Here is a 15302-nt window from a genome sequence, read left to right as displayed (position 1 = left end):
TCAATGACTTAGCCTTAGAAACGGTCACATTATGTTACCGTTTTTGAGTATCTTTTCCAACACGGACTGTGATAGAAGGGCTGTCTGGGGCATGCATGCAAAATATCTCCATGATCAAAATGTGTGTAGCTTGAATGACCCTCTTTCTGTTCTCATACCGTGATCTATGATCTATAGATCTATGATCTATGTCAGTAGAGGAAGCGGCTTTTCAGATGGATTTTCTTAGCTAGATTTGCTATATGGGAAAAATAATCAATCAATCAAATCAGTTAGACAGGTGAGGAACAAGTAGGTTGACGTGTGCTTCCATGAAGTAGGCTACTGAAGGAAAAAAACAAACAGTCAATCAAGTCAATTTATTTATTATTGCTGAATCAGTTTTCTCATGGCACTTCAAGACCATACCTACGTCATTCACCCAACAGTTCCAAGGACAAACTGTCCTTTTCACAATGCATTATGGGACAACTTCAAGGTATATAGGCCTAAAGGGTAGTGTGATATTCTTTGGTTAAAACAACAAAAAAAAGTTAAAAGGTTAAAGCATTATATTGTGACAGTAATCATTGCTATAGGGCAGTGGTTTTCAACCCTTTTCATAGCAAGGTCCATTATTTATTTGGCATTTGAGCCACGGAACCACCATTTTATGAGATTTAGCCTCAATATTGTGTTATCATAAGATTTTGTCCACCATTCCATGCTGTGTTGATGTGGTACCATAGGAGATAACAGGCAAATAACACTTCTTCTACATTCTCTAATTGTGTAGACCTCTTGTAAATTAAGTAATGCAGATGTTTAACAATATTTTAACTCTTGAGCGTGTATCCAAATGCAAACGGGTCCACGTGTTTTCATTTTACACTCTCAAGAGTTAAAGATCTATAGCCTAAGGGTCCATTTGGTTACCAACTCTCTATCATTTAGCTGGGGACCACCTGGAACCCCCTCAAGGTTGAGACCACTGGTTGAGAACCATTGCTCTACAGCTCTTTAAGAAACAGAAAATACATTTTCAGGTATTAGTGACACATTTTCAGCCAATCAGGTCAGGATAGAGAGAGAGGAAATGAGATATCTGGCTGGAAACCTGGAACCTTGGCAACTAGTTAGAGAAAATTTGCGAAATATCAGCCAAATCTTGAATTATCATCATAGTCATAGTCATCCTTCACAAGGACACTCTGTGTCTTGCATGGTGTCCCGTGGTGATGGACGCAACCAGAAATCCAGGCAACATATTGGTAGACGTTGGTGTAGACGCCGGGTACGGCAGCACCGCATGTGGCGCTCCCCCAGCTCACCAAGCCTGCCATGTAGTAAACCCCATCGTCCTTACACATCAGGGGTCCGCCCGAATCCCCCTAAGAGACAGGATGTAAGGATGCATTCTATTATAGCCTACTACACCTTTAAATGCATCCTCTCATTCTATTATAGCCTACTACACCTTTAAATTCATCCTTTCATTATATTATAGCCTACTACACCTTTAAATTCATCCTTTCATTCTATTATAGCCTACTACACCTTTAAATTCATCCTTTCATTCTATTATAGCCTACTACACCTTTAAATTCATCCTTTCATTATATTATAGCCTACTACACCTTTAAATTCATCCTTTCATTCTATTATAGCCTACTACACCTTTAAATTCATCCTTTCATTCTATTATAGCCTACTACACCTTTAAATGCATCCTTTCATTCTATTATAGGCTACTACACCTTTAAATTCATCCTTTCATTCTATTATAGCCTACTACACCTTTAAATTCATCCTTTCATTATATTATTGCCTACTACACCTTTAAATTCATCCTTTCATTATATTATAGCCTACTACACCTTTAAATTCATCCTTTCATTCTATTATAGCCTACTACACCTTTAAATGCATCCTTTCATTCTATCATAGCCTACTACACCTTTAAATTCATCCTTTCATTATATTATAGCCTACACCTTTAAATTCATCCTTTCATTATATTATAGCCTACACCTTTAAATTCATCCTTTCATTCTATTATAGCCTACTACACCTTTAAATTCATCCTTTCATTCTATTATAGCCTACTACACCTTTAAATTCATCCTTTCATTCTATTATAGCCTACTACACCTTTAAATCCATCCTTTCATTCTATTATAGCCTACTACACCTTTACATTCATCCTTTCATTCTATTATAGCCTACTACACCTTTAAATTCATCCTTTCATTCTATTATAGCCTACTACACCTTTACATTCATCCTTTCATTCTATTATAGCCTACTACACCTTTAAATGCATCCTTTCATTATATTATAGACTACTACACCTTTAAATTCAAGGCATTCCTTGAGAAGATTTACAAAATGTTTCCTACTACTATTTATACACCAGTAAACTATAATATATACTGTATGCGTGTGTGCGTCGCTTTAGGTGGACACGACTACGGCACTCGGTCGCATTCACACCTCTACTTCACCTCTACTTCGGTACACTCGATGCGATTGGGGGGTGGATTTTGAATCATTCTTGCATAATATACAATTTGCTGCGTTTGCGTTCACGCTGCGCTGTAGCAAGGAGCCGCAGCAAGGCACTTTATCAATGTGTTCAATTCATAAACTACACAGTGAAATATATGGTGTTAAAATTATACTGATCATGCTGAGCTATGTGTTGAAGTTTGAAGTAGGCCTATAGGCTATTTGAAGAAAGTCCCCACTGGGATCCCCACACACAGTGACAGCGCTCCATACGCACAGACCACACAGACCAAACATTCTGTACACTGCAGTGTTTTTTGTTTCCTTAATGGATCATTGCCAGTGCTATAGTTGGCCGCTAGCGCGCCAGTGCCAGACGGTTTTAAAAAATAACCAAAAATGGCCGACAGGATTCATTTTAAGTTGCAGTATAACATCCTGGTGTGAAGGTGACCTAATACACTCACGCACCCACGCACACTTACACTACAGGAGCCAACTTTTCCCAACTTGTCTCCTGCACAGATCATGGTGCCGTCCAGGTTTCTATGGAACTCCTGACAACGCTCGTCAGACATCATGGAAAGCTGGCCATGTGACATGTTGTGTGGGTTGTCAGCTGAGGAAGAAGAACACACACACAGACAGCTCAGCTAAAAGTCCTTCTAGGACAGTGATACTCAACCTCAGGCCCGCGGGCCACATCAGGCCCGCGGGACCATTATGACTGGCCCACCAATGAAAATCTAAAAAAAAGAAGAAAAAAAAATCTGGAAAATGAAATAAAAATAAATAAATCTGAATGAAGTTATCTTTAATTACATTATTATAAGTAATACTATTAGAGTTGTACTATTACTCGAACGAAAATAAAAGCTTGGGGGGGGGGGGGGGGGGGGGAGATGCAATGCAAATGAAAGACATATACTGTGTATCCCTATTCCCTGACATAATTTTATAGCTAAACGGACAGAATTCTATTTTATTTGAATGATGAAACCCAGCTGCCATTAATAGTTGGAAATGGAAATGGAAATTGCGGAAATTGTAATTGCGGAAATTGTGGAAATGGTGGAAATGGAAATTGCGGAAATTGTGGAAATGGAAATTCGGAAATGGAAATTGCGGAAATTGCGGAAATGGTAATTGCGGAAATTGCGGAAATGGTTGAAATGGAAATTGCGGAAATGGAAATTGAGGAAATTGCGGAAATGGAAATTGCGGAAATGGAAATTGCGGAAATTGCGGAAATGGTAATTGCGGAAATTGCGGAAATTGCTCTTCACTTATAGCTATCTATTTTCAGGTAGATTGTTTTATTTTACTCAGTCAGCCATATCACTACTCATTTTTTTTCATGAAAAAGGTCATAGCTGGGTAATCTATTTTCAGGCAAATTGTGTTTATTGTATTTTATTTTACTCAGCCATAACAATTTATTTTCTGTTAACCAACTTGCTGGCTGGCAGGCAGGCAGACAGCTACTCATAGACAGGCAGACAGGCAGACAGACAGCTACTCATGGAGAATTGGACAGGCAGCATAGGCGGCGGGTGCATAAGGCTAGGGAAGGCTTAGCCTTCCCAAAAAATATGCTGGGTATTTTTTTAAATATATATAATATATGTGCGCAGCATTATAGAAGGCTATTGTGTTGTGTGTGTGTGTGTGTGTGTGTGTGTGTGTGTGTGTGTGTTGTCGCTGCCCCCTGGTGATCGCTGATCGGATATAGGCTATACACTATACAGCAACTGGCCTAATCAGCATATGATTGACTACTATTGGTATGTCTGTAAACCTCGTCCTTCCAGTCGCTTTGTAGGCAACAAAGAGTAGCGCGCGCTGGTTTGTTTTGGGAAACAGCAAAACGCAAAATGTCTTTTTCAAGGCAAAGATAAAGTAGCCTAATTCAGAAGAAGAAGCTGTGAGTCGGCTGTCAGAACTCAGTGCCCGCACGGTTCACAGTTCACACCACTGCAGCAACACTGACACGTTCAGCGGAGTGACTGCTGTCTCTGTGCCGTCTAAGAGCCATGAGCCGCGACTCCCGGAGGGGCAGCAACACCGCCGGGTAATCTACACTGACTGACTCGAGACTTGAGAAAAAGACGTCCAAAAGTCGTTGTCTGTGTATAGGCTAATTCATTGGTAAAAGTAAGCTAAATAACTCATTTTTAGACCATCTGGGAAATAAATAAATAAATAAATCTGCGGCGGCGGCCTCGCTCCGCTCGGCCGCGAGAGTCCCCCCCCCAACGCAATTCTATAGCCTACCCAAAAGTAAAACGCACCCGCCGCCTATGACAGGCAGGCAGGCAGACAGCTACTCATGGACAATTGGACAGGCAGGAAGGCAGACAGCTACTCATAGACAGACAGACAGCTACTCATGGACAATTGGACAGGCAGGAAGGCAGACAGCTACTCATAGACAGACAGACAGCTACTCATAGACAATTGGGCAGGCAGGCAGACAGCTACTCATAGACAGACAGACAGCTACTCATGGACAATTGGACAGGCAGGAAGGCAGACAGCTACTCATAGACAGGCAGACAGACAGCTACTCATGGACAATTAGGCAGGCAGGCAGACAGCTACTCATAGACAGGCAGACAGACAGATACTCATGGACAATTAGGCAGGCAGGCAGACAGCTACTCAGACAGGCAGACAGACAGCTACTCATGGACAATTGGACAGGCAGGCAGGCAGACAGACAGCTACTCATAGACAGGCAGGCAGACAGCTACTCATAGACAGGCAGACAGTAAGACAGCTACTCATTGACAGACAGACAAATAACTACTCATGGACAGACAGACAGACAGGCAGGCAGGCAGGCAGGCAGGCAGGCAAAGAGCTACTCATGTTATGTTATTATGTTATTATAACAGCTACTCATGTTATGTGCAATAATTTGTGCAGTTATGGAAACAGCTCTTTGTGTTTATGCAAGAAAATGTAACACATTTATTTATTTACATATTGTGTGCATGCACATTGTACGTTGATACATTTTGCGAAAATAAAGCAATTGAAAGAGAGAAGTTATCAAGTATCATTAATGTCGTAATTTTATCTACTGGCCCCTGGCCCCTTGCCATTTTTGTAATGTGGCCCACAGGTAAATCTATTTGAGTATCTCTGTTCTAGGACATCTAATTTCAGCTTTTCCTCCCATGTATTGTTATATGGAGCATATAGGGCCAGGGCATAGCAGTGGCGGCAATTTTATGGTGCCACTCACAAATAGGCCATTTATTAAATAAATGTATATATATATATATATATATATATATATATATATATATATATATATATATATATATATATATATATATATATATATCTGTAGGCAGAGACGACATATCTGCGGTGTGTATATATATATATATATATATAAAACCGTGGGAGGTGCAAGTCTAGTTAGCAGGCATAGACATCAAAAAAGGACTGCACACTCCAGGGAACAGAGACGGACAACTTACTGCATCAACTTATTTATTAGCACGATGCGTTTCGCTGTGAGCTTCGTCACAGGCAAGCAGCTATAAACTACACAGGTTCATCCCAATGTTCTGGGCATCTTTGTAAAGTTAGTGTTAGTAAAAAGCAGGTAAAAGAGTAACGTTTGAGCAGACTAACATCAGTCACTCTACCATTCAATGTAGTAGAAACCTCTGAGTTTACACCGCAGATATGTCGTCTCTGCCTACAGGAAATACGTTCGCTGTGACCAGGGGACCCGTTTCTGAATCGGTCTATAGGCTACATGTCCTTTAGTTCATACTGAGGAACATAGTTACCCACAGTCTTTTCTCTAGCGCCACCATTAGGCCAAACCCTCCAGTTGTACAAAAGTAACTCAAAATGCATGATACTGGACACTTCATCATGACCTTTCCTTGGTAATGTTTAACACTGCTGGAAGCCATTTGAACATTGAAGGATAATGTTTAACACTGCTGAACATTGAAGAACACAGTGGAATAATAGAATAAAGAACTCTATTAAGAGACAAACTGCATCATTATACAGTAACTGCTACATTATACGATACATGTAACATGGGAAATTATACCTTATATAGATAGACTAGTGCAGCTTTTATTTAAGGTGTGATTAGTGGTTGGATACGTACCATATTTAGTTTAAGGTGTGATTAGTGGTAGTGAGTGGTTGGATACGTACCATCTTTAGTTTAAGGTGTGATTAGTGGTAGTGAGTGGTTGGATACGTACCATCTTTAGTTTAAGGTGTGATTAGTGGTAGTCAGTGGTTGGATACGTACCATCTATAGTTTAAGGTGTGATTAGTGGTTGGATACGTACCATATTTAGTTTAAGGTGTGATTAGTGGTAGTGAGTGGTTGGATACGTACCATCTTTAGTTTAAGGTGTGATTAGTGGTAGTCAGTGGTTGGATACGTACCATCTATAGTTTAAGGTGTGATTAGTGGTAGTCAGTGGTTGGATACGTACCTTCTTTAGTTTAAGGTGTGATTAGTGGTAGTCAGTGGTTGGATACGTACCATCTATAGTTTAAGGTGTGATTAGTGGTAGTCAGTGGTTGGATACGTACCATCTATAGTTTAAGGTGTGATTAGTGGTAGTCAGTGGTTGGATACGTACCATCTATAGTTTAAGGTGTGATTAGTGGTAGTCAGTGGTTGGATACGTACCATCTATAGTTTAAGCCTTAAACTATAGATGGTACGTATCCAACCACTGACTACCACTAATCACACCTTAAACTATAGATGGTACGTATCCAACCACTAATCACACCTTAAACTATAGATGGTACGTATCCAACCACTAATCACACCTTAAACTATAGATGCTACGTATCCAACCACTGACTACCACTAATCACACCTTAAACTTTAAGGTGTGATTAGTGGTAGTCAGTGGTTGGATACGTACCATCTTTAGTTTAAGGTGTGATTAGTGGTAGTCAGTGGTTGGATACGTACCATCTATAGTTTAAGGTGTGATTAGTGGTAGTGAGTGGTTGGATACGTACCATCTATAGTTTAAGGTGTGATTAGTGGTAGTCAGTGGTTGGATACGTACCATCTATAGTTTAAGGTGTGATTAGTGGTAGTCAGTGGTTGGATACGTACCATCTATAGTTTAAGGTGTGATTAGTGGTAGTCAGTGGTTGGATACGTACCATCTATAGTTTAAGGTGTGATTAGTGGTTGGATACGTACCATCTATAGTTTAAGGTGTGATTATTGGTAGTCAGTGGTTGGATACGTACCATCTTTAGTTTAAGGTGTGATTAGTGGTAGTCAGTGGTTGGATACGTACCATCTATAGTTTAAGGTGTGATTATTGGTAGTCAGTGGTTGGATACGTACCATCTATAGTTTAAGGTGTGATTAGTGGTAGTCAGTGGTTGGATACGTACCATCTTTAGTTTTGCCCCATCCAGCGACCACACACTCCTTTCCATCGGGGAAGAGCTGGTTTGGCAGACAGGCATATTTAACATAGCTGGTTTCCTTGGCACAGAACGGGTCATCGGTGAATTCCAGCTGGAGTAATGCTGAGACACAGGAAACAGAATAGAACAGTAAATAATAACACGGCGGTGGCTCAGGGGTAGAGTGACTGGATCGTAAACGCAAGGTTTCCAGTTGGAACCCGGTGTTCAGGGGACCTTAGTATAATCTGATAGACAGAAGGAATCGACTTTAAATGTCGTGAGACATGGCTAAAGCATTTCCGGGGGTCCTCAGCCCAAAAGGTTGAGAACCCGTGTTCTCTAGATAACATCACCTGTACCACTTGTTATCTAGACACCAGTAAGAACCCCTGATCTCTCTAAAACTGCCTCCCCCTGGCTAGCCGGGGCGCCTGATGGAGGGGAAAGGAACTGGTCGGAATAACGTGTCCCTTCCACGCGCTACGTCGGAATAACGTGTCCCTTCCACACGCTACGTCCGGCCGGGGAAATTCCCGTGTCAGAGTTCTGTGTCAGGGTTGCCCAAATATGGAGTGTTGTTGTGATGTCAGAACAGGCCAGCCGACACCGGGCACTGCCCTCCCTGTGGGGGTGTGGAACACTGCCCCCCTGTGGGGGTGTGGAACACTGCCCCCCTGTGGGGGTGTGGAACACTGCCCCCCTGTGGGGGTGTGGAACACTGCCCCCCCTGTGGGGGTGTGGAACACTGCCCCCCTGTGGGGGTGTGGAACACTGCCCCCCCTGTGGGGGTGTGGAACACTGCACTCCCTGTGGGGGTGTGGAACACTGCCCCCCTGTGGGGTTGTGGAACACTGCCCCCCTGTGGGGGTGTGGAACACTGCCCCCCTGTGGGGGTGTGGAACACTGCCCCCCTGTGGGGGTGTGGAACGACACCGGGCACTGCCCCCCTGTGGGGGTGTGGAACACCGCCCCCCTGTGGGGGTGTGGAACACTGCCTCCCTGTGGGGGTGTGGAACACTCCCTGTGGGGGTGTGGAACACTGCCCCCCTGTGGGGGTGTGGAACACTGCCTCCCTGTGGGGGTGTGGAACACTGCCCCCCTGTGGGGGTGTGGAACGCGTGTGGGGCGGAGCGGTTCTGGAGTTACGTGCCTTACAGCCGTCCGTATACACACCAGTGTGGTTTTTGGCAGAAAATTAGTTTTCACTTAGTGAATTAGTGTTGGTTTAGTTTTAGTCGACTAATTGTCATGAGATTTTAGTCGACTAAATCTACGGTCGATTTAGTCGACTAAAATGTATTTTAGGGGCCTTGATGCCTTGAAAATAGCCGATCTACAAGCCATGACGCGTTGTGAGCTGGTAGATCGGCTATTTTCAGCATGCAACCAAATGTAAAATGACTTATACTGGGGGCTCCATTTTCGTCACCGCTAAACCCCTTATCCCTAAACTTCTTTGCCTTTTTCTACTATTTTGAAAAACATTTTTGAATAGTTCAACTAGCCAATCTACATTGACATTGACAAGCTTGTAGACTGGCCATTTTAACTATTCAAAAATGTTTTGCAAAATAGTAAAAAAAGACAACGAAGTTTAGGAATAAGGGCTTTAGTGCTGACGAAAATGGAGCCCTGGATCTCTTGTCCACGAGTCCCTTCCTAACATTTTAGTCTAGTTTTTATTTGTTGACGGAATTGTCAGTATATTTAGTCATCATAGCTTAGTTTTAATTTAGTTTCCAATAGTTTTTGTCAGTGGAAAAATGTAGTCGACGAACATTTTTCGTCTTAGTTTAAGTCGATGAAATCAACACACGTACTGTACAGACAGACAGACGTACAGACAGACAGACGTACAGACAGACAGACGTACAGACAGACAGACGTACAGACAGACGTACAGACAGACAGACGTACAGACAGACAGACGTACAGACAGACATACAGAGATAACACCAGATTAACACATTTTGAGCGGGAACCCCTTTTGGTGATTACATATATATTATGTTATAATTTAGCTATTGAAAAAAAAAGAAAAATCGTTAAAATGTGCCTCAAATCTTTCCGAAAATTGTCATGATTTAGAAAACTTTTTTTTTTTAATTTCGACTTCAGGCCTGAATGGGTTAAGGTAAGAAATCAGCCCGTCTGTAAAAGAAGACATACAGTAAATGAATGGCCTCACCAATGTCATTAGTAGCAGCACCAATGTTGCCTAGTTTCCTGTAACCCAGAAAAACAAAGTCTCTCTTCACGGAGATGACCTGGTCTGACTCTTCTTTGCTCCCGATGTCCACTCCCCCCACGACCACCTGCATGTCCTTGGTGCTGTCACTGGAGAAACAAGCAAGTCAGTAATTAAGACCACCTGTGCATGTTAGCACCTTAGAGTATATATGAATAGAGACGGCACCCGGAGGAAACCCTGAGGCCAAATGGACATAGTGGCCGAATTTTGTATTGCAGCTCGAGCCAGCGCTGGTCCGTTGACTATCATTGCGCACGTTCATGTTATTGGGGCCATGACACGTGAACGAATGTTTCATGCGTGAACACGCACAAACGGCACAATGATAGTCAACGACCAGCGCGTTCATGTTATTGGGGCCAATCCATCCCAGAATGCACTTGTTCCTAGGAGTGAAATCGCCTCATGTGCTTTTGAGCAACTTAATGCAAGTGGATGGGAGGAGGAATCCGTCTCTATTCATATATACTCTAAGGTTAGCACATGTTAGCATTTAGAGCAGCTCATGTTACCACATGTTAGCATTTAGAGCAGCATTACCACATGTTAGCATTTAGAGCAGCTCATGTTACCACATGTTAGCATTTAGAGCAGCTCATGTTACCACATGTTAGCATTTAGAGCAGCTTACATGCAGTGAGCAGCAGTGAGGACCCAACAGGACGCGATGAGGACGCCGCCACAGGCGTGTCTGAACCGAGCGTTAGTTGAGTTTTTGGCTTTGTGCTGCAGGGACACCTGCCACGGATGGTCTCCAGGACGGGACAGAGTGCCTCCGCTGATCCTGAGTTCATTGCCGGTCGGGTCCGTGAGCCTGCCGCACTGGCCTGGGTCAAATGGAGACAACTAGCATGAGAGCCAGGGAGAGAAGTGTGTGTGTGTGTGTGTGTGTGTGTGTGTGTGTGTGTGTGTGTGTGGTACATGAACATGCATTTTGTAGGCTAATGTGGGAAATTCAAGATTTGTTTTTATCCACCATTATTTGGGAAATGACCTGGTCATGTATTATGCAGTCTGACACATGGATGTTGAAATGACCTGGTCATGTATGATGCAGTCTGACACATGGATGTTGTCACTTACTACTGAGTAGTCGGATGTCAAGAACTTCCACAGAAAAGTTAGAATTTCAAGGGAAAGTGTAAAACATCGTGTTACCGCGGCGCAGTGTTTAATCGCCTGGTAGAGACAGATATGATCAATTAAACTTACCGTAATATCAAAAAACAACAACAGCCATTAAGTCATCAATAATGTTTTTAGAACATAGTTAATTCTAAGTAATTGTAACTTGGCAGGGATTCATCGTTTGGCAAAGTGCTGTTCACTATTTAAAGGTATATTCAGTGATTTCACTTAATTCAAATATCACTTCTTTTTTTGTTTTGTTGTGATAATCCTCCCGCGACCGGGAGCCAGTGGAGGGAGCGGAGCAGGGGGGAGACATGTGAGAATTTTGGCTGGTTTAAGACCAAGCGAGCTGCGGCATTTTGGATCAGCTGGAGAGGCTTAAGTGCACATGCTGGTAGGCCAGTAAGGAGGGAGTTACAATAGTCGAGTTTTGATATTTTAATATGCAGGATTTACACCCGGGTTCTGTGCGCGCACCACTGGTCGCATAGAGTGTGTGGCATAGAAATGGTATTCACTCCTTCAAAGATCTTTATATTGATTTCTACAGATACGACATTTTTTAACACAACACACTGCTTCATTTCCAAACATACCTCCCAACTCATCAATGGAATCTATATTTCTACGTGACCCATTGCTCAAAGGAGGTGTTTCTATTATTTATAATTCTCTCTTATGTTTAGATAATAATGCCTCCTTGGAGTATTTAAAAACTGCTTGGGAAAACGATTTAGGAATATCTATCACTGACGAGCAATGGTCTACATCTCAAAAGTTTTGGCACTCTTCTTCAGTATGTGCCAGGCACGGTCTTATACAGTTTAAAATATTACACAGGTTACATTTGTTCAAAGAAAAAATCAACAGAATGTATCCAAATGTGAATCCAGCCTGCGACATCCACTCTAGCTCATATGTTCTGGCATTGCACTAAACTCACATCATATTGGCAAAGTATATTTAAATCACTGTCAGACATTGTTGAAAGACCTTTTGACGCGGATCCACTGACAGCAGTTCTGGGAGTCAGGGGGCCCGGGGTCAAACTGTTTAATAAAAAAGGAATTGCGTGTTTTTTTCTTTGTTTTATTTTTTCTCATTTAAAAAAGAATGTCTGTAATTCACTTAATTTACAACAACATGTTGGAAAAGTTTGAGAGCAAAAGTGTCTGTTCTGTTGTCTGTTTTGTTTGTCTGTTCACACTTGTCATTGTTTAACTGTTTTTTGTTTTTTCACATTTATATGTCTTTTTTATTATGTATTGTATGTGGAACATTTACATTGCCTGTTATTTTTTTCATTTTTATAATTGAACTCATTATCATTGTCGATAATATTCTGATGTCATACAAAAAATGCCTAATAAAAACAGTATTAAAATATATATATATATGAAGGATTTACACACTGCTTTAGCTTGTATTCATTGCCATGTTTTAAACTGTATTTCCTGTACGTTTGAAACAGCTATGGTTTGTGTTGTGTGTATTAACACTGCATAATAATACCCCACTTCCAAATGAATGGTGTTGGTAGCCTACTTGGAATTTGTGTTCTATGAACATCGTTTATTAATTAATGGCTTTTTAAGCGTAATCGATAGTTCATTGAGGCGTGGAAGGCAGAAGGTTATTATATGTGTGTATGTATGTATATATGTGTGTATATATATATATATATATATATATATATATATATATATATATATATATATATCCCCCACCTCCCTGGCCTCCTCCCTGTAGTTCTTATTCCAGGCGTTATGGGATATTAATTTATTGTATTGTTAATTGTGTTGAATCATGTGTTGATGGGTTATTACTGTGTATTTTTGTTCATGGATTATTGTATCTTTGGCTCTGCTCTGGGGAGTCATTGATATCAGAGCTGTGTCTCAGTGCACAGATAATCAGATAATGTCTCGGTACGCAGATTATCCGATATCACATGAGCAGAGCCACACCGCCATACTAACATGCAGTAGCTTTGCAATAAATGGTTTATGGTCAACCTGAGCTGAAGTGTGTCAATGAACTTTGATGATCATATCTATAGAAAAGTGTCTCTTACCAAGCAAATATATCAGGCCACTGTGTTGTGTTGGATCATGTCCAGCAGTAAAGGAAAACATTCCTAGGCTTGTTTCATTTTCTAAAGTAGCGTTCCTTGTCGAGTGGAAACAAGGATCTGTGCCTGTGATCTGGCAATCCATGACGCCTACTTTTAAATTAGTAGTATTTTAAAGCATCTGCGTTTGAAAACCCAACACCCCACTGTTTATTCCGGTTGGGAGAACTCGGAACTTTACCCCATAGCTCCACCCCCCAGCTATATTGATGACACAACGCTGTGTGTATGTATCAACACTGGTACTGACGACGAACGTACACTTACCTTCACATGTCAGAGATAAACGTGTCCATTTCCCAGCCACACACCTCACATAGGGGCTTCCTCCGTTCATAGTATATCCCACTATGCACTCGTACAGCACCGTCGCTCTGGGTGCGTACCTGGTCTTCATCGGGGTGATCATGATTCTGTTCGAACTGTAGACCTCTGGAGGGTCACAGTGCGTTGGAAGCTTCGGAGCTGTGGAGAGATGTGTGTATTGTGTATTTTTATTGTGTATTATTTGAACGTCTCATTACTAAATCGCCGCTACCTCGCGGTTACGCCTCTGATGACTTTTAACCCATTCTGGACGGGAAACACCCTTTTTGGTGTTTTAAGCATGATAAATAGCACATCAAGCTCATAGCAGCCGCACTATAAGCTTGTAGATCTGCTATTTTTGAAGAATCTTGAAAATGTGGTGCAAATCTTTGAATATATATATTCTTTCACAGTGAACGTTTTTAACTCGAATCTTTGCTTCTGGGGGGGGGGGGGGGGGTCCCTGGAACAACATATTTTCACACGGGGTCAGCGGCTAATTACATATATTTGTGGGGGTCCTTGACATGAAAATGTTTGAGAACGACTGACATAGAAACATTTGTTTTCTTCAGAAAACTGATTTAGAAGGCATTTGTAGAATCGTCCTCAGATCTAAATGGGTTAAAAAGACAGTAGACATTTTAGCTTTAGTCGATTAGACTTCCGGTTAATTTCGCAGTGAATTTTGGGGTCTTATAAAATACAGGGTATCTATCTGGCTGCACATTTTCATGACGGCTATTGCAGCTGTTGTTTGTGGTCTGTAAAAACTATGAGATGTTTTACTTTAGTTCACTTACGCTGAACATCTAGAGAGTGTAGTGATGACCTCTGGTATCCATGTGTGTTTTTCACCAGACAGAAGTACTGTCCAGAGTCTCCAGGAGACACATTGTTCTTCACCAGCTGAGGACCAGTGGAGATGGATCTGTGGTCTTTGTACCAGGTGTAGGTGTCTACTGGTGGGTTGGCTTCACTGCTGCAGGTCAGAGTCACTGTGCTGCCCTCAACAACGCTTCCTGGTGGACTCACTGATACTGAGGGCTTTTCTGGAGGGTCTGTGGAGGAATAAACATTGATTGTATACAGCATTTTAAACCAATATCAATAACAAATCAACTTAGGTTAAAATAATAACACTAATGTAATTATTTTAGACACTAAAGTAATCTAAAAACACTTAAAAAGAGCAAGATAGAAAGAATGTATTTCAATGTATTTTTCTAAAATGAATTATGATGGTATTTATGTTCATGCATAGCCAACACACACACACACACACACACACACACACACACACACACACACACACACACACACACACACTGTAAGGATGGAGAGGGTTCTTGGTCACAAGCGCGGAAAGTGCTGACCTTTGGTCTTGGATGTTCTTCAGTTTTGGGAGCAAATTAAGAATGCTTAAATTGCAAGGTTAGTTTTAGAATCTCAATACAGACTAGGTTGACAATTAGTAATCGGACAGAGATTGGTGCTGGCAAGATGCCTTATAAAAGGAGGGAATGACGTCACAACTAGGTAGGCGTGACGACATCC

General features: G+C 41.6%; 1 protein-coding gene across 1 annotated transcript in view; it reads right to left on the bottom strand.

Moving 5' to 3' along the window:
• Nucleotides 1–1136: 1136 nt before the first annotated feature.
• Nucleotides 1137–15302, bottom strand: part of LOC308311423 (chymotrypsin-like elastase family member 2A) — a gene marked incomplete at both ends in the record, with an annotated part of 19848 nt that continues 5682 nt past the window's right edge. The window contains 7 exons of the mRNA XM_080758109.1: nt 1137–1370; nt 2973–3106; nt 7906–8043; nt 10112–10260; nt 10806–11001; nt 13704–13901; nt 14549–14806. Coding sequence (XP_080614235.1) covers nt 1137–1370; nt 2973–3106; nt 7906–8043; nt 10112–10260; nt 10806–11001; nt 13704–13901; nt 14549–14806 — 1307 coding nt within the window. The remainder of the gene's footprint in view (nt 1371–2972; nt 3107–7905; nt 8044–10111; nt 10261–10805; nt 11002–13703; nt 13902–14548; nt 14807–15302) is intronic.

Source organism: Protomyctophum bolini, assembly GCF_963924005.1.
Source record: "Protomyctophum bolini genome assembly, chromosome: 24".
NCBI lineage: Eukaryota > Metazoa > Chordata > Actinopteri > Myctophiformes > Myctophidae > Protomyctophum > Protomyctophum bolini.
This window is presented reverse-complemented; position numbering and strand designations above follow the sequence as displayed.